The following is a 24,643-nucleotide window of genomic DNA, read 5'->3' as shown; positions in this document are numbered from 1 at the left end:
AAGCACTGGAGTACTTGACCAACTATTCCACCTAATTTATGCTCTTTCCAACAATGTTTGTAATGCAAAAAAACCCTCCAAACCCCAAAATCTCTGATACTAATATCTTCATGGAGCAGCATTTGACCATCAAAATTCCACTCATAGTTCATATGAGTGAGATCACCCAAGGGCATGGGGTGAGGTATCATCAGTATGCAGATGGTACCCAGCTCTACATCTCCACCCCTTGTCCAGTCAGCTAAGCAGTGGAAGTGATGTGCCGGTGCCTGGAGGCTGTTGGGGTCTGGATGGGTGTCAACAGACTCAAACTCAACCCTGATAAGACGGAGTGGCTGTGGGTTTTGCCTCCCAAGGACAATTCTATCTGTCCGTCCATCACCCTGGGGGGGGGGAGTCATTGACCCCCTCAGAGAGGGTCCACAACTTGGGCATCCTCCTCAATCCACAGCTCACATTAGAGAAACATCTTATTTATTTATTTATGTAGTTGAGAAGGAGATGGGAAAATGGGAAAATGGTGTGTGGGGGGGGGGAGATGACAAACAATGACAAAAACAGGGATTAGATAATAAACAATATCCCCAATCTAATTGGCCATGATGATTTTGGCATTTAATTCCATAATTCTCACCCCCTCTAGTTCTTCTGGTCACATTAGTCTCCATGAGCACTCATACTGGCCGTCTGTCTCTTTCAGCTGTGCCGAGGGGGGCGTTTGCCCAGGTTCGCCTGGTGCACCAGTTGCAGCCCTATTTGGACCGGGAGTCACTGCTCACAGTCACTCATGCCCTCATCACCTTGAGGCTCAACTACTGCAATGCTCTCTACATGGGGCTATCTTTGAAAAGTGTTCGGAAACTTCATATCGTGCAGAATGCAGCTGCGAGAGCGACCATGGGCTTCCCCAAATATGCCCATGTTACACCAACACTCTGCAGTCTGCCTTGGTTGCCGATCAATTTCCGGTCACAATTCAAAGTGTTGGTTATGACCTATAAAGCCCTTCATGGCACCGGACCAGATTATCTCAGGGACCGCCTTCTGCTGCACGAATCCCAGCGACCAGTTAGGTTCCACAGTGGGCCTTCTCTGGGTCCCGTCAACTAAACAATGTCGTTTGGCGGGACCCAGGGGAAGAGCCTTCTCTGTGGCGGCCCCAGCCCTTTGGAACCAACTCCCCCCAGAGATTAGAATTGTCCCCACCCTCCTCACCTTTCGTAAGCTTCTTAAAACCCACCTCTGCCGTCAAGCATGGGGGAACTGAGATATTCTTTCCCCCTAGGCCTTTACAATTTACGCATGGTATGTCTGTATGTATGTTTGGTTTTTATAATAAGGTTTTTTTTAGTTATTTTAGTATTGGATTGGATTGTTACATGTTGTTTTTATCATTGTTGTTAGCCGTCCCGAGTCTACGGAGAGAGGTGGCATACAAATCCAATAAGTAAGTAAGTAAGTAAGTAAGTAAGTAAGTAAGTAAGTAAGTAAGTAAGTAAGTAAGTAAATAAATAAATAAATAAATAAACAAACAAACATCATTAACATATGAGTGGAATTTTGATGGTAGAAAATCCAGCAGACCAAAGACAAAGCTAAATTGAGATGATCAATGGAAAACATGCAAGCCAGTTGCTTCAATTTCTCTGTGTTAGAAAGTCCATACTAGTGTCAGATAGTTTGACTGCAAAGAAAGCACATGTTTTCCCATGTATGTCTTTGGATCATATGTTCAAGTTAAAAGAAACTACCATAGCAGACTTATAACTGCTAATTTACAGAAATTAAATACCATAACAAAATTAACCAGGCAAGCTACCTAAAACAGCTATTTAATTCTAGGTGCCATCTTTTCTTTCAATTATACAGAGTGGCAAATTCAAGGTTCAAGATTTGATTGTCTCATCTTTGCACATTAAGTTCAAAGAATTCTTATAAAACAGAATGTGAAATGTTTCAGTGTCTTCATTTATACTGCACTTGAGAGTTATTCATTCAGTGTTCTACCATTTGAAGGAACACAACATGACTGAATCTAAAAATATATTCAGACAATACTCTGGGAGGAAAACAAAATACACAATTAAAATTAAATAGTTCATGGTATGACAAGTTACACTCCACTACATCACTAGTACAAACGTGAGAACTACAATACATAAACACTGACAACACAGCACGACATACTACATGGCCACTGACTTCAGGATACTACCAGGGAAGACTAAAGAAACAATAAAGTAAGAAATTCAAAACCTCAGCATTATCTAATTCACCAAGTGCAATCAGCTAAAAAGAAAAAAACAAAAGGGAGACAAAAAGAAATTGAAAATAAATATTAATGAGAGAGAAATGGCAAATAATTTGTCATTATAGACACTGAGAATCATAATTTCCACCCAGTTCTTTTGTAAGATTGTTGATTCAAAAAGGAGAAAAAAAAACACACCACATCTTCTCTCCAGAATGCAACACTAGATATTTAACATATGTTAGCATGACATACGATCCTTTATCAGATATGGATAAACAGAACTAAGAGCTGTAAACATCTATTTTACACCCTTATATTATTAAGCATTATTATTCCTTGTTGTTTCATATAATTTTTTAATTATGAAAACTTATCTGATTATAATATACTATTTTTACTATAGTTAATCTACAAAGTATCAAGTGGCTACAGGTTACAGATAGACCTCAATTTGTAACAGTACTGAGTGAAAAAAAATGGCCTATGACTGTTTTTCAGTTATGACTTTGAAATATCCCCATGATCATATGATCAAAATCCAGATGCTTGGTGACTGGTCTATACTCTTGACCATGCTGTGTCCCAAGGTCATATGATCACTTTTTGCAAAGTCAATGGGGAAGCCAGATTCACCTAACAACCAGGTTACTAACTTATCAATTGCAGTGATTCACTTAACTATTGTGTCAAGAAAGGTAGTAAAATGGGGCAAAACTCACTTAATAAATGTCTTACTTAACAACAGAAATTTTGGGATTACTCGTGGTTAAAGTTAAGAACGACCTGTATTAGAAGGATGCTTTTAGCATCTGCCATGTCTAATAATATTAAAATCAGGTGTCTTGATCATAAAGATTGACATAAAGAATTCAAATCTTAATAGTCACAAAGTTCTTTAGACTATAAGTTATAACATTTAGAATCTGCTCTATTCTGACTTTTTCACTAAAAAAAATAACTAAGTGAAATAAATGAATAAATAAATAAATAAATAAATAGGAAAAAGGTAATTATTATTTCTAAATAAATTCAAAGAGGTACACAATATAGTAGATTTACATTTTGATTAAAGCAGAATCAGGTTGAATGTTAGCTAAATGATTAGCCACACAATTGGTGTGCATTCTGTTCCTCCTGCAAAGAATTAAAATAGATTGCTGCCAATGTTAGATGCCATGTTAGTTTTCATATCAATCTTAGTATCATTATCTTTTCCATTTTGACATTCCCCTTCCACTCTCCTATGAACATTTCTGCTCATTTAACTGCTTTTCTTAAGATGTTTTCCATAGTAATTGCATGGAGCTTCAAACTGTTCTTCTCATAAACTTGAGAGCTTCAAGCTGTCAAGAGCTTCCAGTGAAGCATCTAGCAAAACCTACAAATAAAACATTTTTTCAGTTGTGATAGCTTGAAAGGAAAGGACCACCTGTATAGGTGACTGCCTTTGTTTGAGTATGGCTAAGACCCAGAAAGGATGCAGCTGTGAATAAGCGTTTTCATTGAGCCACATCTATTGCATGTTCTTATCAAGTTAAAATCTACATTTATGGTGACCAGTCACAGTTACAACTGTGAGAATACTATAATCTAAAAGAAAACTGTCCTTTCTTAATCACTGATCTTGTGATTCTCTTCTGTTGGGAACTTTCAGGAAATGCATTTTAAATATTGGGCATTGGCTCAAACTTAGGCAGCTGATTAAACTAGACATGTTCCAGACAACTGTTTATGAAAAGTGTAAAAAGTATAAATGCCCTTCTCTGTACAACTAAAAGCAGGTCATATTAGAGAGCCTCCTAATATACACACAGCTGCTCTGGGCTGCTTCTGAGAGTCTAAAGTGCACTTAGATCTCAATTAGCAATATAGCCTGTTGATTGGCCTCTTGCTTTTCACTACCTAAGGGCCTTAGAACAGATTTACAAATTTTCATAGCAATTTCCCTTTAGAGTGTCCATAGAGATTCTCAGTCATCCAGGTTTGGAGTTTTTGGGTTGGATTTTTTTTTTTTTTTGGTGGCCTCTTGGAAAAGCACCTTTGCGTTCCCTTTACAGTGTTTGGGATTATCACATTTATGTCTTCAGAGATGTTTATCTATTTATATATATAAAATACCCTGTTATGCTACTTTCTGAAAATAACTTGATGGCTTAAGCCCTTTCCAGCTTAACAGATCAATAATTAAGATTTCTTAGAAAAAACATTTCTGTCACCTTTTCCTCCTAAAGCTTATTCTTTGATTGTTTTTCAGACACATAAAAGTTCTGCAATTGACCAGTTAAATGATTGTGTAGTTCAATATAATTTGTTTATCATGACTCTTTTATCAGAAGTGCACATAGACCTAAAATAGCAGAGGAGTTCATCCAGTTCGATGAGGTGGGGTTTTTTTTGCATCTATCATGTCAGGCCATTTAACCATTCATTGGTTCCCCAATCAACTTGGACATATATTCTTTCACCTCTGTGGAACTCTTTGGGCCACAACTATTTCAGGATCAAAGAAAACTCATTTAAAGGCCAAATTTATCATCGTTTAGTGAGCCATTCAACCCACAGATTAATGGCCATCTCCTTTATAATTATGGCAGTCAAATTACATTTCTTGGGAGAAAATATGCCTTGATATGATGTGCCTTAAATTTTAATGCCAATAAACACTCCCATCTCTCTTTACTGCCCATTCAATGTTTTTTTTTCTTTTGCAGCAATTAAAACACCAGCCGCAAATAGGGAGAAGACTTGATAGTTTTGTTTTGATTTTCTCTTCTCCCGTAGCAGCAGCACGACAGGGTGTCATGGGATATATAGTTCTCAACTTCAGCCGCTCAACACTAATGCATTGTTCTCAGTTTCCTAGGATTCCTAACTTAGTTTTCTGCAGCAATAATGAAGGGAAGCAAAACCTCTTCCTATCTGCACATCCAGTCTGCTTAACTATATAGGAATGTAGATAGGAGAATATCTGTCAGGACTAGTTCTCAGGCCTGATGGGAAAATGTGGTATCTTTTCCACCTCACTTTTTCTTATTTCAGCCAGTGAAGAATTTTGGTAATTTCATTTGGGGTAGTTCTTTTATAAGTGCTTACACTTCTTATGCAAACCTGTACTAGATTAAATTTGCTAGTCTACTAGACGTATATATCCATTAAGTTCATAGAAGACATGTTTTATATCTGTAAAAAAATCAATTTTGGAATGTCAGGTTCCTGAGCATCCATATGAAATTAGATTAAATGCAATTGAATGAATGCAGAGATGGGGAATCTATAATCCTCCAGGTTTTGCTGAAGCTCCATTTCAAGACCCTCAACTGGTTTGTAAATAGATATCTGGAGAGTTAGTGGTTACATATTTCTGCCTCTTCAAAATTTGTTTATTGAATGAGCTAGAAAGCAAATTTTGAAGACAAAAAATGCCTAGACCACAACCCTCAAAGAACAGGATTTCTTCCTTCTATCAACTATGTTGTTACCAAAGTGATTAAAAGCTATTAAGCATTTTTTATGATCCTGCAATCCCTTTTATTAGGGTGGAGTCGGGGTAACTGAATAGAACTGAGCCACTTGCCCTTCCTGATGCTTGTGCACAGTTCACAGCAGAAACATCTGTCACTGCCTAGGATTGAACTCTCAACCTTCCAAATGGGAGGCAACTGTGTCTTCACCTCTAGGCCACCACACCACTCCAAATAAGCATTATATAATATACTTAAGTAATGTACAATCCATTATCCTCAATAGTGAAGAAAAGAGATGCCGCAGAATTTAGAAGTCTGTTGTCCTATTAAAATAAACTAGAAATAATAAACAATTCAACTGTGTATGCCATTGTTTTCAACTTAAAAAAATAAGTGTAACAATTATAAAGAATTCATACTGCCATTTCTTCAACTACTCTGCAAAAAAAAAAAGACAGAATAAAAGACAAAACAGTAGACTATAAATCAAAGTACCTTCTCTCCATAGCCTCTATCTTTGGTCATCATTTCCCTGAGTGTTTGTAATACTTTAATACAAAGTTTCTCCTCATTCTCTTCCAGCAGCTGCTTAGTATGTTTTATTAACCTGAAAACAACCAATTGATCAGTTTGTTTCAATACTAGAATTCTACTTAATTAGGAGGCATTTGTAGGTATTTGCATTGAAGTAGATAGAAAAAAAAACAATTGTCCAAAAGACAACCATATTGTCATTATTTTCTCTTCAAAGCATAGTTTTTTTTAAATATATATGTGAAGCAATAAATAAACTTTATTCCATAGCCCTTCTACACAGAAAGCTTTGAAGTGCAGTATAATCTGCTCTGAGGAAATGAAGTTGCAAAAAAGTGGAATAAATGAACTACAGTTAAGCAGCTCTGTCATGGAATAACAATATTTGTAGCTTATTTCATGAAACACAAGTTGCTTCTCATGGTTTAAGAACTAGGAGGTTCTGAGATGGTATATCAGAAACAAAAAAACTACAACACACTTATATTTTACAAGGATTACTGAAGAAAGCATTAATTAATTCATAACAAAATGTTCTAAAATTAGGAATAAACATATTTTTCAAAATTGACTGTTTCACTAGCATAACCAGGAATCTCATACTTAAAAACTAAGGATAAATTTTACCAGAGATTTGTGGTTGCTAAGAGAAGGAATCATTCTTACGTTTTCTTGACCAGATTCCATGCAGTCCAGCAAATATAAATAGCCAGCTACATTTTTACATCAAGAGGGTAAGAAAACTTAATATGCCACATTATTATGTCATACATTTTCTTACAGATTTGAGAGACTCCTGCCTATCCATCTATTTTCAGCCTAATTTTTCATTGACACAAATGCACGACTGGCGGCTTAAACCGGCGGCCGAAATTTCCCCCGGAGCAGGGGGACGCTGCGGGCGGCTCTATAGAGCCCCGAACGTCCGGGTTCCTAAAAACCCGGAAGTTCGGCTTTTGGCAGTGCGCCAGGTCGGTGTGCCGCTTGCTGGTCACTGGGGGACGTCCTGGATCGCCCTAATTTAAGGGAGATCCGAACAGGACCTCCCCCCTGCTTTCTTCACTTCTGAAGTGAACACCCGCCCACCCTCCGCTATTAACAGTGTGTCCTAAGGAGGTCACCTTGGGGCCGAATAGGAATTTTTTGCGGCCTCCCCTTTAGAGGCGGCCGTTTTTTCGCCTATTCCACACTGACGGTGCGGACTGGATTGGTTAGGGGATGCGGTGCACTTAGATGTTAGTATAGGCCTCCCTTTGGTCACTGGGGTTTGGCAGGTTAGGGGCAGAAATAGTCAATTAGAAGCGATTGCGCATGCTCCTTTGGGCATCCTTTAAAGGGTGATGGACCGCCTCTCTCCAGGAACTAGAGGTTGGAACAACGTCGGGGATTGGAGAGAGGATGTCCATGGGAATCACCGGATCCAATTTCCCACGGGGATTGGAGGGTGAACTCCTCCCACACGATGAAGGGGCGTGGCTTGGATCCAGGTGAAGGTGGCTACCTTCACCTGGTTCAGCAAGGAGTTTTTGCCCAATGTTGCCAAGGAAGTTTCTGGTAGGAATTTCTGCCCCGTTAATTTTGGCCTCTGCAGGTCCTTAGTTATGTTGAATTTAAATATTTAAATTTACGTATTTAAAGTTACGTTATTTAAATTTATGCTAATTTAATAAAATGACCCTTATTTAATCCACAATATGTCTCAACGTCTTTACTCCACTTCCGGGGCAATATTGTCATTTTATAAATAAATAAGATGAATAACTGATTCACATAACATGCTAATCTACAATGTGGTTTGTATATGACTGTTTTTGCATATGGTGTGAATGATGCTGTTGTGATTGAAACAAACCACGATTAATGCAATATATGAATCCCATCATTAATGGCGCATGACCTATAGTACAATTTTATTAAAATTACTTTCTGCTTTCAGAAGCCATTATTATCAACTTTAGTAACAGTAGATCCATATGGAAAGCTACTAGAATCTTATAAAAAACCAGAAACAAAGCATGGTAACAAATTGATAGCAAAATGAGAGCAAAATATTCTAACCTATAGTAACAGTTCAGAAGACAGCAAGAATTATTTTAAAATAATAAAGAAAATGCTGACCCTCAACTTACTTGCAGATAAAACCTCCACTTTCACATTTCCTTCTAGCATCTGTATTTTCTGGAAAAAGCAGTTCTGGTCTATGAAGGACATCCACCAACACAGACAATTCAGCTTGGACCAGTGGTCGTAAGCGATCTTCCAAAGCTGATACTATATCCTGAAGTAGGTATATATTTAGTTTGAAACTTACATGGAGAAATCATATAGACAAGTACTTTTTAAAACAATTGTGCCAATAAAATAAGAATATGCTTAATTAAAACAAGATTAATACATTATAATGTGAACCTGCAGATACAGATTTCATTGTTTCCACATTTCTCGTCATTGTTAATGGAAATAATTTTCTCCCAATCTTTCATTTCAATACTATGTCCATCTGAGAACCTGTTATTTCCTGTAGCCATCTGTGGATTTTTACCCAATATTTTTTCATTCTTTCATTCATTTTATTAATTAGATTTCTATGCTGCCCTTTTCCTCAGACTCAGGGCGGATCCCATCGGAAAAAAAATAAAATATCTAGAACATAACCACCCTGCGTGAGAAAAGGTACCTTGCTTTTGTACAGATTTCCAACAATCTGGTTCAAGATTTGGGTAGATCTTTGCTAGTCTAGAAGGTACCATGTACCATCGGTAAAATATTATACTGGTTCTCTTTGTAGAATAGAAATCCCAGTTAAAAGTGGTGTCCCCCAAGGGTACCAAGCAAGGTAGTGTACTGGGACTAATGCTCTTCATTCTCTACATCAATGACCTTTGCGATTACATCACAAGCAACTGTGTTCTCTTTGCCGACGATGTAAAACTCTTCAACACCACCGATAACACAACTACTCTCCAAAAAGATCTGAACTCTGTCTCTGAGTGGTTTAACACATGGCAACTCCAAATCTCAACTAGCAAATGCTCTGTCCTACACATTGGGAAAAAGAATCTGAACTCCAAATACGAACTGAATAATCAAATTATCACAGATAACCCCCACTCTGTTAAAACCTCGGTATACTAATAACAAAAGATTTAAGTGCCAAAGCCCACTGCAACAACATAGCCAAGAAGGCTTCAAAAATTGTAAACCTAATCCTACGTAGCTTCTGCTCTGGCAATCTCACACTATTTATCAGAGCTTACAAAACTTTCGCCAGACCCATCCTCGAATACAGCTCATCCGTTTGGAACCCATATTGCATCTCAGATATTAACACCCTTGAAAATGTCCAAAGATACTTCACCAGAAGAGCCCTTCACTTCTCCACTCGAAACAGAATACCCTCCGAGACTAGACTTTCAATCCTGGGCCTAGAAAGCCTAGAACTAAGACACCTTAAACAAGATCTAAGTATTGCCCACAAGATCATATGCTGCAACGTCCTGCCTGTTGACGACTACTTCAGCTTCAACCACAACAACACAAGAGCACACAACAGATTTAAAATTAATATTAACCACTCCAAACATGACTGTAAAAAATATGACTTCAGTAACCGAGTTGTTGAAGCATGGAACTCATTACCTGACTCCATAGTGTCATCCCCAAACCCCCAACACTTTACCCTTGGATTATTCACGGTTGACCTATCCAGATTCCTAAGAGGTCAGTAAGGGGCGAGTACAAGTGCACTAGAGTGCCTTCCGTCCCCTGATCTATTGCTCTCCTATATCTCCTATACCTTTCTTCTATTCCTATATCTCTTCTTCTATTCTTTCATTGATATGTTCTATTCCTATAACTTCTCTTCTATTCTTTCTTAGATATATTTTACTATGAGTATCTCCTCTATAATCTTCATCATGTATTTAATTATGTGTATACCCACTAAAACCCTCATTGTGTATTGGACAAAATCAATCAATCAATAAATAAAAAATAAATAAAAATAAATAAATCCACAATTTACAAAGAGAACCAGTATAAAATGTTTTACCAATGGTACATGGCACCTTCTAGACTAGTGAAGAGCTACCCAAACCTAGAACCAGATTGTTGGAAATGTGGACAAAAGCAAGGTACCTTTTATCATTCATAGTGGCTATGTTCAGAAAGAAAAAAATATTGGGTAAAAATTCACAGATGGATACAGAAAATAACAGGTTCCAGATTTAGTCTTGTTAGGGATCATTAAGGAGGAATAATATAAAAATAATATATATTATGTTACATATAATAACAGCAGCAAGTATAGTGTTTGCACAATGTTGGAGACAAAGAATACCTTCTGGAGGCTTATTAATAAAAAAAGTATTTGACTGTGTCAAAATGGACTAATTAATTGAAAGGACAAATATTATGTAATATGGAAGAAATGGCAGGAGCAGATCAAGACTAGGAAAAAAAAGAGATAAAATAGAAGTAGAAATGAAATGTATAATTAAAATGTATGGAATATATTTTATTTGGTAATGTTATGGTATGCAAATAGTATGTAAATGAGCACAATTATGCTTAAAGTTATAAATATTTGTTTAATGGAAATATTTTTTTAATTTATTTTAAAAAAATTATTTAAGACAGCAGGAGAAGACACTGACTAGACAAAGATCAGATAAAAGGCAGTTTAGTTTACAGTACCAGGAGAATGGCAAACATCCCAGAAAGTGTATGTGTGGGGAGTTAGTTTCAATCTTGCAAGATTCTGTTACTGTAACTTTACAATAAAGGTAGTATTCACGGTTGGTGCTTCTTGCCTGGACCACCTCAAAGGAATGACTTGCTATTTCTTCATACAAATCACCTACCCCCTAAATGCTTAAAAAGCAGGTATTGATATTATACTCACTTGCAACCTCTCGATGATATTACGATAATCCCTTGACGCTGCCATCACAGAATCTCTCCGAGCAGCGTTTCTTGCTGTCATCCTCCAGTTCATTGCTGTTTTTTGCACTATATTGTGAGACTTCAGGAAGAGGTTATTGACCTGGCTGTCAAGATCAACTGGGATAGCAATCGCTCTGCTCTTTGCTGAAATATATATAATGCACTGTCATTTGTTTTAGCCAATGACATGCGTTTCAGAAGGATATGAACCAGATTTGCATCTTGAGAAATGAAAGGGGAACACTGATTTTTTATATCACTGGATTTGCACGTACGCTACAGCAGCTTCCAATTAGGCAAAACACTTTTAGTACAGCATTCTGTACCTATAATGGTCAACCAAAGTTTCATTTGTAAACTGCTCAGAGTCATTTAGATAGTGAAATGGGAAATATCTAAATTTGACAAATGAACACCAAAGGGAAACCCAAGCCAAATATGAATATCTCGCAGCCTATTCCTGTGATCGTTTCCCAATTCGCACAAGTTAACAAGTTTCTATAACCAAAGATAGCACAGACTTATATTTGATTAGACTGCTAAAAATACTTGTAGAAATATGTTCTGATGCTCAGTATTTCAAGTTATTAATACAAACATCTTAATTTAAAGTAGCCAATGAAAAGAAAGAATATTTGATGTCAGATTAGAATTAGAATAACAGAGTTGGAAGGGTCCTTGGGGGTCTTCTAATCCAACTCCCTGCTCAGGCAGGAAACCCTGTACCATTTCATACAAATCTCTTCTTTAAAACTTCTAGTGTTGGAACAATGTTCCTCTGCCTCCAGAAGTTGTGCATGCTCCAACACTAGAAGCTGATTAACTGTTCCAATCTAATTAATTGTTCTAATTTTCAAGACATTTCTCCTTAATTCTGATTGCTTCTCTCCTTGATTAGTTTCCATTCTTTGCTTCTTGTCCTCAGGTGCTTTCAAGAATAGCTTGACTCCCTCTTCTTTGTGGCAGCCCTTGAGATATTTATAATAGATAGATATATTGAAGAGAAAGAGTGTATATGGCTTAATCATTACAATGTTACATAACACTCTCCAGCAAAATTCCAAAATTATTCAAAAGAAACTGAAGATAGAACTATTCTGGAGCATGTTTGGAGATGAAGGCGTGTCATTGTTGCAAGTGGGCTTAAGTATATATCATAGAATTGCTTATTTTGTACTATCATATCCTTTGGTGGTCCTAATCCATTTAATCTGTTTAGATTGCAGCAGGTAGAAAATTGATTAATAAGTCAATAGATCAATATAGTTTTCTTACCTACATCTGAAAGTACTCTGATACAACTTTCCACTGATGCTTTTTGACTGGGCATGAGCCAGTTACAGTGATACACTCGAAACACACCTTGTAAAAGTTGCACGAACACTGGCTGGCGAGTCTAAAAAGACACCAAGAATATGTACATTTCAATTTCAAGGAAAAACAGGAAGGTAACAAAAAAAAATAGAGATCTATAAATGTGAAGACCAAGCATGAAAAGTGCAACCAAGCATGAAAAGTGATTTGATACCCAGAACATTTTAAAGATATATATAGTTGCACTATTATCTACTGAACCAATTGCAATGTTTTTTTTTAAATGATCAAGTAATATTAAAATACTTACCCTAAAATAGGCAATAAAATCTATTGGAAGCTGTGGGTGGTATCTAAATCTAGTTCTATTTCTTTGTGTAACTCTTGTTAAGACCAATTTCAATGAAAAAAACCATGTTTCAATAATGCTAGTGTATCAGTTAGGTTACAAATAAGTTATAGATCATATTTTATAAACAGAATTTGCTCATAGGAAAGCAATGAAATGACCAGTAGATGGCTCTGCAACATTACTAAAAATTATGCTAAACATTAAAAATTAGAAGGTAGGAATCACCTGCCCTTCTACAGAAAGCATCCTTCTTGGAAATGTGGAATATTGAAACAATCAGCCACTTTGTTTTACCTACCATTCAATCTTTCCAGAAATTATTCCCAACTCCAAAAACAATGACATAATTTATAACTAACAAATATCAGAAGAGGTTCCAAGACCAAAATAGGGTATTTGCATACCATACTTTAATTTTAGAAACATAGCAGAAAAAGACCTCATGATCCATCTAGTCTGCCCTTATACTATTTTTTGTATTTTACCTTAGGATGGATATATGTTTATCCCAGGCATGTTTAAATTCAGTTACTCTGGATTTACCAACCACGTCTGCTGGAAGTTTGTTCCAAGGATCTACTACTCTTTCAGTAAAATAATATTTTCTCATGTTGCTTTTGATCTTTCCCCCAACTAACTTCAGATTGTGTCCCCTTGTTCTTGTGTTCACTTTCCTATTAAAAACACTTCCCTCCTGAACCTTATTTAACTCTTTGACATATTTAAATGTTTCGATCATGTCCCCCCTTTTCCTTCTGTCCTCCAGACTATACAGATTGAGTTCATTAAGTCTTTCCTGATACGTTTTATGCTTGAAGACCTTCCACCATTCTTGTAGCCCGTCTTTGGACCTGTTCAATTTTGTCAATATCTTTTTGTAGGTGAGGTCTCCAGAACTGAACACAGTATTCCAAATGTGGTCTCACCAGCGCTCTATATAGCATGATCACAATCTCCTTCTTTCTGCTTGTTATACCTCTAGCTATGCAGCCAAGCATCCTATTTGCTTTTCCTACCGCCCGACCACACTGCTCACCCATAAATCCTTATCTTCTGAAGTGTTTGCTAACACAGAACTGCCAATACAATACTCAGATTGAGGATTCCTTTTCCCCAAGTGCATTAGTTTACATTTGGAAACATTAAACTGTAGTTTCCATTGCTTTGACCATTTATCTAGTAAAGCTAAATCATTTATCATATTACAGACACCTCCAGGAATATCAACCGTATTGCACACTTTAGAGTCATCGGCAAATAGTCAAACCTTCACTACCAAACCTTCCCTATGTCATTCACAAACATATTAAAAAGAATAGGACCCAGAACAGACCATTATGGCACACCGCTTGTAACCTGTCTCTGCTCAGAATACTCGCCATTAACAATAACTCTCTGATGTCTACGCTTCAGCCAGCTGCAAATCCACTGAACTATGCAGATTAAGTCCAATCTTTACTAATTTATCTATCAGCTCTTTATGTGGAACCGTATCAAAGGCTTTGCTGAAGTCCAGATAGGCAATATCCACTGTACCACCTTCATCCAACACCTTTGTGACATAGTCAAAGAAATCAATGAGATTAGTCTGGCATGATTTGCCTTCAGTAAAGCCATGATGATTTGGGTCCAATAAATTATTGTTTTTTAGGTGCTGAGTAGAGTCTCCGTCATTTTAACTATAACTGATGTCAAGCTAACTGGCCTGTAGTTACCAGCTTCTTCTCTACTGCCCTTCTTGTGGATAGGCACAACACTGGCCATTCTCCAATCCTCAGGAACATCTCCTGTTAACAGGGATTGGTTAAACAAATCAGGGGGGTAGCAATGACAAACCTGAGTTCTTTAAGAACTCTGGGGTGGATGCCATCTGGACCCATTGCCTTATTTATCTTTAATTGTTCAAGTTCTTCTAAGAAATCGGCTTCTAAGATCACTGGAGCTGAATCCGTACAGCTGGAAGCAAATTTTCTATTTATTTTCTTACCTGCAAAGTTGTGCTTTGGTCTGAAAATGGAGAACTGAAGAAGGTAGTAACAATACTCATCACTATTTCAGTAACATATTTTTCCAATATAGAATCTGCATGCTTCCTATCACTGGTATTGTTGCAAGTCTGGAAAATAATGCAATCTGTTAAAACAAAATGATGCAAGAATTCTAATCCTCTCACAAATACCAAGCAGTTAAATTTAATATGCCTAGGAAGATAACTTTTTTAGATATTCTGTAAGAATGTAAATCACATTTGGGGAGAGAATGGGTAGTTCTCAACTTACAATCACTGATGCAATGACTGTTTGAAGTTACAACAGAACAATGTGCCTTATGGTCAATTCTTGCACTTACGACACTTATAGAATTCCTATCAGAAGTGAGTTCCTCCCAGTTCGAAGCGGTTCGCCCAAACTGGTAGTGACGCGCTGGTGACATCACAATTATGTCATGGAACCGGTTTGGTCTATGGGCGCCGCCATCTTCTTTTTAATTTTCAATTGAATGTTTTAAATTTTATTTTTTTCTTCTGAGCATGCACAGAACCCGAGTTTCCAGCACTGTGCTTGCAGTCACCATCTTGTTTTTGACTTTAAAAAAAAAAAATGTTAAAAAAAATTCTTCTGAGCATGTTCAGAAGCTGAGTTTCCTGCAGTGCATGTGGTCACCATCCTGTTTTCGGCTTTTTAAAAAAATTAGGATTTTTTTGGCACCCTATGGCACGCCCCTGTAAAGCACAGAGCCACGAGGCGCAGGAGGAAGCGAACCAGCAGCAAGGTAAATTAGAACCGACCCCTGATCTCTATGGTCACATAATCAAAATTAGGTTGCTCAGCAACTAGCATATATTTACAATGGATTGATGTTTCTTTTTCTTTTTAGAATTTTAAATGTTAGATTTTTTGCACATTTGTACTTGTTTTGTTGTAAGCCACGCTGGAGAAGGGCAGCATAGAAATCTAATAAATAAATAAATAATAGATAAAATCTAATAAATAAATAATAAATAAACAAACAAATCATTTGTCTGAAATGCTAGCGTCTCCTGCTTGAGAAGGGGGTTGAACTAGAAAACCTCCAAGATCCCTTCCAACTCTATTATTCTGTCTTGTTTTGTTTCACTTTTCCCCCCAACATGGACAAAAATAGCAGTATCTAAAACAGGAATTATAGTAAAAGCATTTTAAAAAGGCTTATAATAAATAGTAAACAAATAAATAAAAAACAGAGAAGTGCAGAAAAGAGTAACCAGAATGATAAATGGTCTGGAAAACAAAACATGTGAAGAACGTCTGCAGGAATTGAGATTGGTCAGTCTGGCGAAGGGAAAGACCTGGGGTGACATGATAGCAGTGTTCCAATACTTGAGGGGCTGCCACAGAGAGGAGGGGGTCAGGCTCTTCCCTATGGCATCAGAAAGCCAAACAAGGAACAATGGATGGAAGCTGACCAAGGAGAGATTCAACCTGGAAATGACAAGAAATTTTCTGATGGTGACAGCGATCAACCAGTGAAGCAGCTTGTCAATGGAGGTTGTGAGAGCTCCAACACTTGCAACCGTTAAAGGGAGATTGGACTGCCGGAGCTTCCGGGGTGGAGCCAGGCTGAAGCGACGTGCAAATCAGTAGCCCCTGGTTTGTACTCGAGATTTCTCGCTTAAAAGACCACTTAGTGGTGTTAATTCTTCTTGGTGAGAAGATTTATAGTTAGGGGAAGCATCTGGTTACGGGGGGGTCGCAACCCCTCCCTTAGCGGGTGGTAAACCCCCGTAGTTGAGCGGGGGGAAAAGCCGGGGTTTGTCCTCAGCCCGAAGGCCTGGCTTACTGAGCTGTCATCAAGGAAGTTAAAGAAATAGAGCGGCGGCAGCAGCGGTTTTGGGTTAAAAAAAATATTACTTAACCCAGAATGATCTAGAGGTGCTAAACAACGGCTTTGTGAGAACTCATATAGTCTCCTGTGATTAACGAGCGGCGATTGAGGAGAGCGGAGCTTTTCATTTTTTTTGAAGGGAAAAGTAAGTTGCTGATGGTGGGCGGAAGTAGTCGCAGCCGGTTAGAAAGCTAAAAGAGGAAGTTCTGTGTGAAGGAGATGGTAGCTTGATGGAGGATCTGGTGCTGTGTGGCTGGTGTGGTCGGTGACAAAGAGAGAGGAGAAAAGAGCGGAGGCGAGAACAGTTATAGAAAGTAGTATATCGTGAACGTCTGCAGCGAAGAGTGGAGAGCGGAGAGCGGGGAGCGGTGCGAAAGGGAGATTAGACTGCCATCTGTGTCAAATGGTGTAAGAACTCCTGCTTGAGCGGGTGGGGTGGGGTGTTGGACTAGATGACCTGCAAGGTCCCTTCCAACTCTAATAATAAATCTAAATATAATTTCTCATATGCTTACCTCAGAACAGAAAACCAATAGCATCAAAAGTTAACTAGAAACTAGAAGCTGAGGGCAATTACACAAGGATTAGAGGGCTGCAAACCTCAGAAATAGGAAACCCACATAGAAATCTAAACAGAGACGTATTATCACTGTAATTATATGAGGAAAGCCAATGTTATTAATTACTATTGTAAATTCCCATATATGTATAAGGTAACAGAGAATGTTTCAAATAGAATAGAATTCTTTATTGGACAAGTGTGATTGGACACATAAGGAATTTGTCTTTGCTGCAAAAGCTCTCAGTGTATATAAAAGATATAATAAAGTGATAATAAACCTGAAACAATGGATATGATTTTTCCGGTGCTTTCCAAATTGACATTTTATAACTAGCATTCAGATGAGGCTTGCATGATTTATGCTTTATATTTCCAGCAACAAACACTTACCCTACAGATATCCACAAGAAAATTTTCGAAGAGCTTCCACATATGATTGCTCGTATAAATCTCTTTCATTTCAACTTCTGTGTCGACATAGCAGTGGTTTAGGAAATTAATATAGGCTATTTTCACCTGCAGATAACAAATCAAACAATTTATATACCCTTCTAAAAATAGATTAAAACTGTCAGGTAAGTCTGGACAGTGATGGGAAATAAATAATTCCAATCCCAGATATAAAACTCTTCCTTGCCACATTCTTTTTTTTAATCTTTATAAAATATTATTTGGCTTAGTTAATCTGTTAATCATTATCAACATTAGTTTAGTTGTTGCAAACCACAAACCAGTTCAAAGCATCATTTTAGACTTTGACTGAAAAGAAATGGCAGTTAGCCTTCACAATGCTTAACTGAGATTTTTTTTGTTGTCAAAAAAGGAGGTGTGAGGCAGCTGGGAGACAGCAGAAATTTATTACTGAAAGCAGACACCAAATTATTTTTGGTGCAATTTCAAACAGGATTTAAATGCCAATTGTACCGTATTTCAGTCTGAAACAAATAAGATCCAAAAATCCTTATAAAAATCATGGTATGTTTGGTAGGTGACAGCTATTCCTTCTTCTTATATATCAAAGACAAATATTAGTCCTGATACAGCTGTAACATTTTATGTATAACCTATGTAATACTAAATAGCATCTTTTTACAATCTTAATAGAGTTTTTTGTAGCATTATACAGTTCATGATAGTCTTAATGACAACAAAATCAAAATTTAATTGAACATGGATTATTTATGTACAAAGTGGTGCCATGAGTCCTCAGAGAGGGGTGGCATATAAATCCAATGAATGAATGAATGAATGAATGAATGAATGAATGAATGAATGAATGAATGAATGAATAAATGAATGAATATTTATAAAACTTTATTTTAAACAACCAGAAGATTGCCATCAATCATGTTTATTTTCTAAGGAGATTGCTAGGCTCAGAGTTATTCCTGTAAACCATAAAATACAAAATACAACATTTTGTAGCTGAGAAAGTGTTTCTCACTAACTGAGAAGCTAAAAAGTGTGATAGATACCAAGGAAATGCTTATAGGCACATTCCTTCTAAAAAACAAAGGCCAAACTGAAGAAAACATCATAAATTGGAAAAAAAAACAACCCAAACCCTTAACATTACTTTAGCTATCTGTGAAAATGGAAAAATCTTCTCCGTGTTGCACTAGAAGTTACTAAAAGGGAATTAATTTCTAATAAGAGCTTTTGATATTATCTGTTCTTGTTTAAAGTATAATGAAAATGGTAATCTGTCCTTAATTGAATCCTTGATGTAAGGAGGGACGATATCGCCCCTGGGGGAAAGTGGGGAGAGGGCAATGAACATTTCATTGCCACAAATTAAAGAAATTATAAAAGCTTCCATCAAGTTCCTTATCCTGATTAAGACATAATCCCGGTTGTTCATCAAAGCCTAACAAGTGGGAACGAGCAAAACAGCATGTTACCTCAGGTATGCAATCCTCATGGGTTACAACTCTAACAATGTCATCCAAGGGGAGAAGAGAGTTGCACTTGATTTCGGTGTAGACATTTTTGCCCTCGGTGCAAACAGCCAGCAATTCTACTAAGTGGATATGATACATGAGAGCACTGTTTTCATCCATTCTGTCCCGTTCTGATCTCATCATCTGCACTAATGTTTGGAATGAGGCTCTGTCATTGTAGAACACAAGGACATCTTCACCTGCATTGACCAACTATCAAGAGAAGAGAGTCATATTTCCATCCTACATGAAGAACAAATATACATTCAACAGCAGGGGTGTCGAACTGTCACGGTGTCATCATATGATGTATCGTGACTTTTTTCCTCTTCACTAAACCGGATGTGGGCGTGGTCAGCGTGTGGTACATTTGGCCTGCAGGCCGTGAGTTTGACACCCCTGTTCAACAGGCTCCTAGCAAATCAGCACCCACTATCTGCTACAATCTTTCTTTGACAGTTTATACATTTCTACTGCAACATTTTGATTATGTTTGTTAAATTTATATTATGAATAATGGTAGTCTGGGGAAAGTGTGTAAATATGGGATCTTTTGTTACAGAAATTTGGTATGGTGGCTTCAATCCTAAGTAATTAACACATCTTTTCTTTTATGTACACCGAGAGCATATACACCAATGACAAATTTCTTGTGTGTCCAATCACACTTGGCCAAAAAAGAATTCCATTCCATTCCATTAATACACAGTCTTGAGTTTAGTACACAAAGCAAGTCTAGGTACATCTCTTAGCAAAAAATCAGAAGAGACATACTGAAAAATGTGAGATTACATCTAAAACAAGATATTGACTTGCAGTCTTAGAAGAAATTGACATAGCTCTTGTTAGTAAGATATTTCTTTAAATATCATTTTTTTTAAAAAAAAAATCCTTAGAGAATAAATTACTTCATCTGATCTTTGTTTTTTTATAGCTCTGTTTTTCTCACAGACAAAACAGATACACAAAAATAACATATTATCCTTTATTTTAACTTCCCAACCTATTGAAACATTAGGTTAAATAACTGTGATAAAAGTTGTAATAACAAGGGAGACCATAAAGGGGCAGTAGCATCTGGATGAGATTGCTGAAGGCCCCAAGCTGTCAGACCCAATGCCATGCTGCCAAGGAGCAGCTCTGCATGATGGCCAAAAGGGCAAGGATGTGGGTTCGGTTATAAGCAGGTGGTGGGAATTTAAGAGCTTATCTTCCCTTCCCTTTCTTTAACCAAGGCTTGGGACTGGGAATGGCAATGATTGATTGATTGAGTTAGTTAGTTAGTTAGTTAGTTAGTTAGTTAGTTAGTTAGTTAGTTAGTTAGTTAGTTCAAAACACAATGAGGTCACAGGAGATATACACATAGTACATCAATCAACGGAAGAATAGAGGAGAAGATGTAGGAATAATATAAAACAGGAAGAGTAGTAGAAGAGATAAAGATATAGTGATAGAAGAAAAAGATAGAGAGTTGTAGAAGAGACAATAGGTCAGGGGACGGGAGGCACGCTTGTGCACTTATGCATGCCCCTTTGCACCAGGGCAATCCTTGCCTAATGATCACTGGCATTCAGTTAACAAAAGCAAATGGGGACTGCCAGGATTGCTGTCATTAGAGGATGTAGTTGAGTGGCATTGTGTTTTATGATTACATTGTTTAGTTCCAGTCCTTATTACTATTGTACCTTGTATAGTACCAGCATAAATTTTAATACCAACTCCTGAACGTTGCTTTCTAATAACTAGCTAGTTTCTCATAGTTCTGAGCTTCTTAAGACTGATCTTATATCTATAAATTTGCAGTACAGATGCATATTTCTCACCTCAGCCATGACCATGTCCTGACATTTTTTAATGAACTTCCCTTCAGCCTTAACAATTGTCTGGAGGAATTTAATGTACTGAACATTCCTTCCATGTGTTTCGATGCAGTGCACAAAGTGTTGAACCACTCGCTCATTAATTTCACTGCAAAGCTGGAAATTATTCATGAAGATATGCTGCATTGTCACGGCTTCCAGAATCTATTAAAGAGCAAAACAACAGAAGATAACAATATGAACCATCCAGCAAGAGGTGCTGCATATTGAATTTAGAAAGTTCAGAAATCTTGTGTTCCAAATATCTTGGCATCCTTTAATTTAATGAGACAGCTTCATCCATACCTTTCGGCTTTTGGGGATTATTTCTTTACAGATTACTACAGATTACAAATCTACACCAAGAAAGACAGAATGTCAAACACTAGGAATATCAGAAGATCCAGGCAGTTCAAATGAATGTAAAGATTTATTGCAAGCTTAACACTCTCTACAAGCATTTGAACTGCTAACAGTCCAAGCAAATTGATGGTAGATAATCAATGAAATTTTAACGTAGGCTGGACTTGGATCTCTTGTAGGCATGAAGCGATTCATGACTGGGGATACATTTGATCTCAAGCTGAGCCTAGTCATCTTCTACAGCAGGGGCATCAAACTTGATTTCATTGAGGGCCATATCAGGGTTGTGTTTGATCTTGGGGGGTTGCGAAGGTGTGGCCAGGGTAGGCATGGCCAGCTTGACATCACTCATGCCAGGGGCACCTGTGTTGGCCATAGGGTTGGGGCTGGGGGGGGGGGGGTCCATTGTCTCCAGTGGACCAGGGAGAGGGCCAAACCCTTGTCCTCTAGTCTAAAGGCACCTCGCGTCCCTCTTAAGCCACACGGAGGACCCCCAAAAGGTGGCACAGGCTATCCAGAGCTCTAAGCAATGGCCCTCCCCCCAAGCTCCATTTTTGCTGTTAGAAAGTAGCAGAGGGCTCTCTTTTTGCAGACTAGTCTTCGCTGCTTCCAGGGTGTCCCCACGGGTCATACCTAAGCATCTTGCCAGCCACATCTGGCCTATGGGCCTGGAATCTGACAACCCTGTTCAACAGAGTATGCCACATTTGCAAGGGGGCGAGGGGAAGAAACACTCAGAAAATGAGCCATTCCCGGTTGGTGTGCTATACCATTCTTGGGAACATAGGCTTTGGCATGAAGCAGAAATGGGGACTTTAAAATTGGATATGTATTCATTGCAACTCAAAGCTCAACAACCTGGGACAAATATAAAACAGGTTTATGGAATAGACATTAATTGAATAGTTTCTTACCCCAGGGTTGAGAAACAGATTAATATGCTTGTGTAGCAAAGCCTGATTTTGTTGATTGCCAGCACAGAAGTTCTGTAGAAACTCATGGGCCAGCTTCATGATCTCCTGCATGCGTATATCTTCAGCCTGTGATTATAGCACACACAAAATAAATCTCCCAAAGGAGGATTAAGAATACAACAGCTTCAGGATGAACTAATCTTATAGTTTTACATTGGGATTAGGCAATTAGAATCCAAGCCTGTACATAATAATTATATTAAGCAAATTAAAGAAAACAGGGTAAGGTTCTGTGAGATTTAAAGGATTAAATTGCATGTTAGCATCACCAGTCACATACAAGGTTTTTAAATATTTCATAGCCAATTACAGAACAGTCTGTGCTCATAAAACATTAGCGCAGATCATTTTATTAATGGGAAGAATAGATGCACCTTTTAAAACTATTCTAGCCAAGATTTCCACAGTTCTCTTTTGAAGATCCTCATACCATTTAGCTAGCAATCAACATATATACCGTATGCACATAATTGTTACAACGTTCAAACACCATTAGTAAGAAATTCTTTATTCCCTTACATGAGTTGGATTTTTGGTCACGGTATCATAGATACCTAATGCTCCCTTCTCTTTTTTTCTCTATAACTCTAATCTTATGAAATGGTTGGACTGAGAGAAAGCAACTGGCCCAATGAAGGGGAACTGGATCACCTCCATTTTCAACAGTTTTAAACTCAGAGGACCCAACTGTTCTGGACGACTTCTTACCATTCATCCTTTGTGATGCTTTGCTTCTCTTATTGAATGGTCAAAGGCTATATACATTTACCAGTTTTAAATTGGGAATAAAATCAGCTACAGAGATTACAATATTAATTTCTATACATAACTGAAGGATCACACATTGCTTTAGACACTTCATGGACATTTATATCTCCTTCTCAATAAAACCCAAATTATCCTGGATTTTTCTTTTATTCATCCTTGAAATAGAGAAAGCTTTCGCAGAAATTCTGTCCAGTGTTGTTTCAATAAGCAACAGAGCCGTGGTGGCACAATGGCTGGAATGCAGTATTGCAGGCTGACTCTGCCTACAGCCAGAAGTTTGATCCTGACCAGTTCAAGGCTGACCCAGTCTTCCATCCTTCTAAGGTCAGTAAAATGAGGACCCAGAGGGGGCAATATTTTATTTATTTATTTATTAGATTTGTATGCCGCCCCTCTCCGAAGACTCGGGGTGGCTAACAACAATAAAGAAAACAATGTAACAATTCTAATATTAAAAAATAATCTAAAAACCCTAATTTAAGAGACCAATCATACAAACAAGCATGCCATGTATAAATTCTATAAGCCTAGGGGGAAGGGGAAAAAATTTCAATTCCCCCATGCCTGACGACAGAGGTGGGTTTAAAGGAGCTTGCGAAAGTCAAGGAGGGTGGGGGCAACTCTGATAACTGGGGGGAGCTGGTTCCAGAGGGTCGGGGCCGCCACAGAGAAGGCTCTTCTCCTGGGTCCCGCCAAATGACATTGTTTAGTCGACGGGACCCGGAGAAGGCCAACTCTGTGGGACCTAACCGGTCACTGGGATTCGTGCGGCAGAAGGCGGTCCCAGAGATATTCTGGTCCGATGCCATGAAGGGCTTTATAGGTCATAACCAATACTTTGAATTGTGACCAGAAATTGATCGGCAACCAATGCAGACTGCGGAGTGTTGGTGTAACATGGGAATGCCTTATGCTGACTCTGTAAACCTTTGTAAAACACTTTAAGAAATATCTACGTCTAAGTGCTATTGCTAAGCATTAAATGAATAAACCACTTCCAAAGCTATAGAGATTTAACACCAGCAGTTTCTTTGATGCTCAATGCCCTTTATAAGAGATCATCTTCAGATGGAATTAAAAACAAAGTTAAAGTAAAAGATGCATGCAAACCTCACTTTCTCATAGGGGATTTGTAAGAGTTCCAGTACCACCGCATGAGCCCCCATGTTTCGAAGCAATCTCTGCTGCTCCTGGACACAAAGCTTGCTAAGGCGAAGCAAAATCTGCAAATAAATATTCCTTTTAGAAACTGATTTTTCTCCCCAAACAAAGCAGAAGAAAAATGACTTTCTTCAACAGAACAAAAAATGATGCAAAACAAAGTTTAATTTTAAGAGAAAACCCAGAAAATGAACTGTTTAAATGAGGCAGCAATTTGGTTAGGATTGTGGCTACCACAACTAAAGAACGATGTTGGACCCTCATTTCAGTTTTTATATTCAAGGAAAACA

At 37.8% G+C, this 24,643-nt stretch overlaps 1 protein-coding gene across 4 annotated transcripts in view; it reads right to left on the bottom strand.

The window, feature by feature from the left end:
• The window catches only part of ITPR1 (inositol 1,4,5-trisphosphate receptor type 1), a 305,443-nt gene that overhangs the window by 124,300 nt on the left and 156,500 nt on the right, over positions 1-24,643 (bottom strand). For all 4 annotated transcript variants that reach the window (XM_070738264.1, XM_070738266.1, XM_070738262.1 and 1 more), the window contains 10 exons: positions 24,308-24,415; positions 22,365-22,490; positions 21,052-21,252; positions 19,190-19,441; positions 17,679-17,804; positions 14,850-14,978; positions 12,472-12,592; positions 11,156-11,340; positions 8,382-8,530; positions 6,214-6,325 (listed from right to left, as the gene is read on the bottom strand). In XM_070738264.1, coding sequence (XP_070594365.1) covers positions 6,214-6,325; positions 8,382-8,530; positions 11,156-11,340; positions 12,472-12,592; positions 14,850-14,978; positions 17,679-17,804; positions 19,190-19,441; positions 21,052-21,252; positions 22,365-22,490; positions 24,308-24,415 — 1,509 coding nt within the window. The remainder of the gene's footprint in view (positions 1-6,213; positions 6,326-8,381; positions 8,531-11,155; positions 11,341-12,471; positions 12,593-14,849; positions 14,979-17,678; positions 17,805-19,189; positions 19,442-21,051; positions 21,253-22,364; positions 22,491-24,307; positions 24,416-24,643) is intronic.

The sequence above is a fragment of the Erythrolamprus reginae genome, chromosome 2 (genome assembly GCF_031021105.1).
Source record: "Erythrolamprus reginae isolate rEryReg1 chromosome 2, rEryReg1.hap1, whole genome shotgun sequence".
Classification (NCBI taxonomy): domain Eukaryota; kingdom Metazoa; phylum Chordata; class Lepidosauria; order Squamata; family Dipsadidae; genus Erythrolamprus; species Erythrolamprus reginae.
The sequence above is the reverse complement of the archived record's forward strand: the minus strand, read 5'-3'. Positions and strand labels throughout refer to the sequence as shown.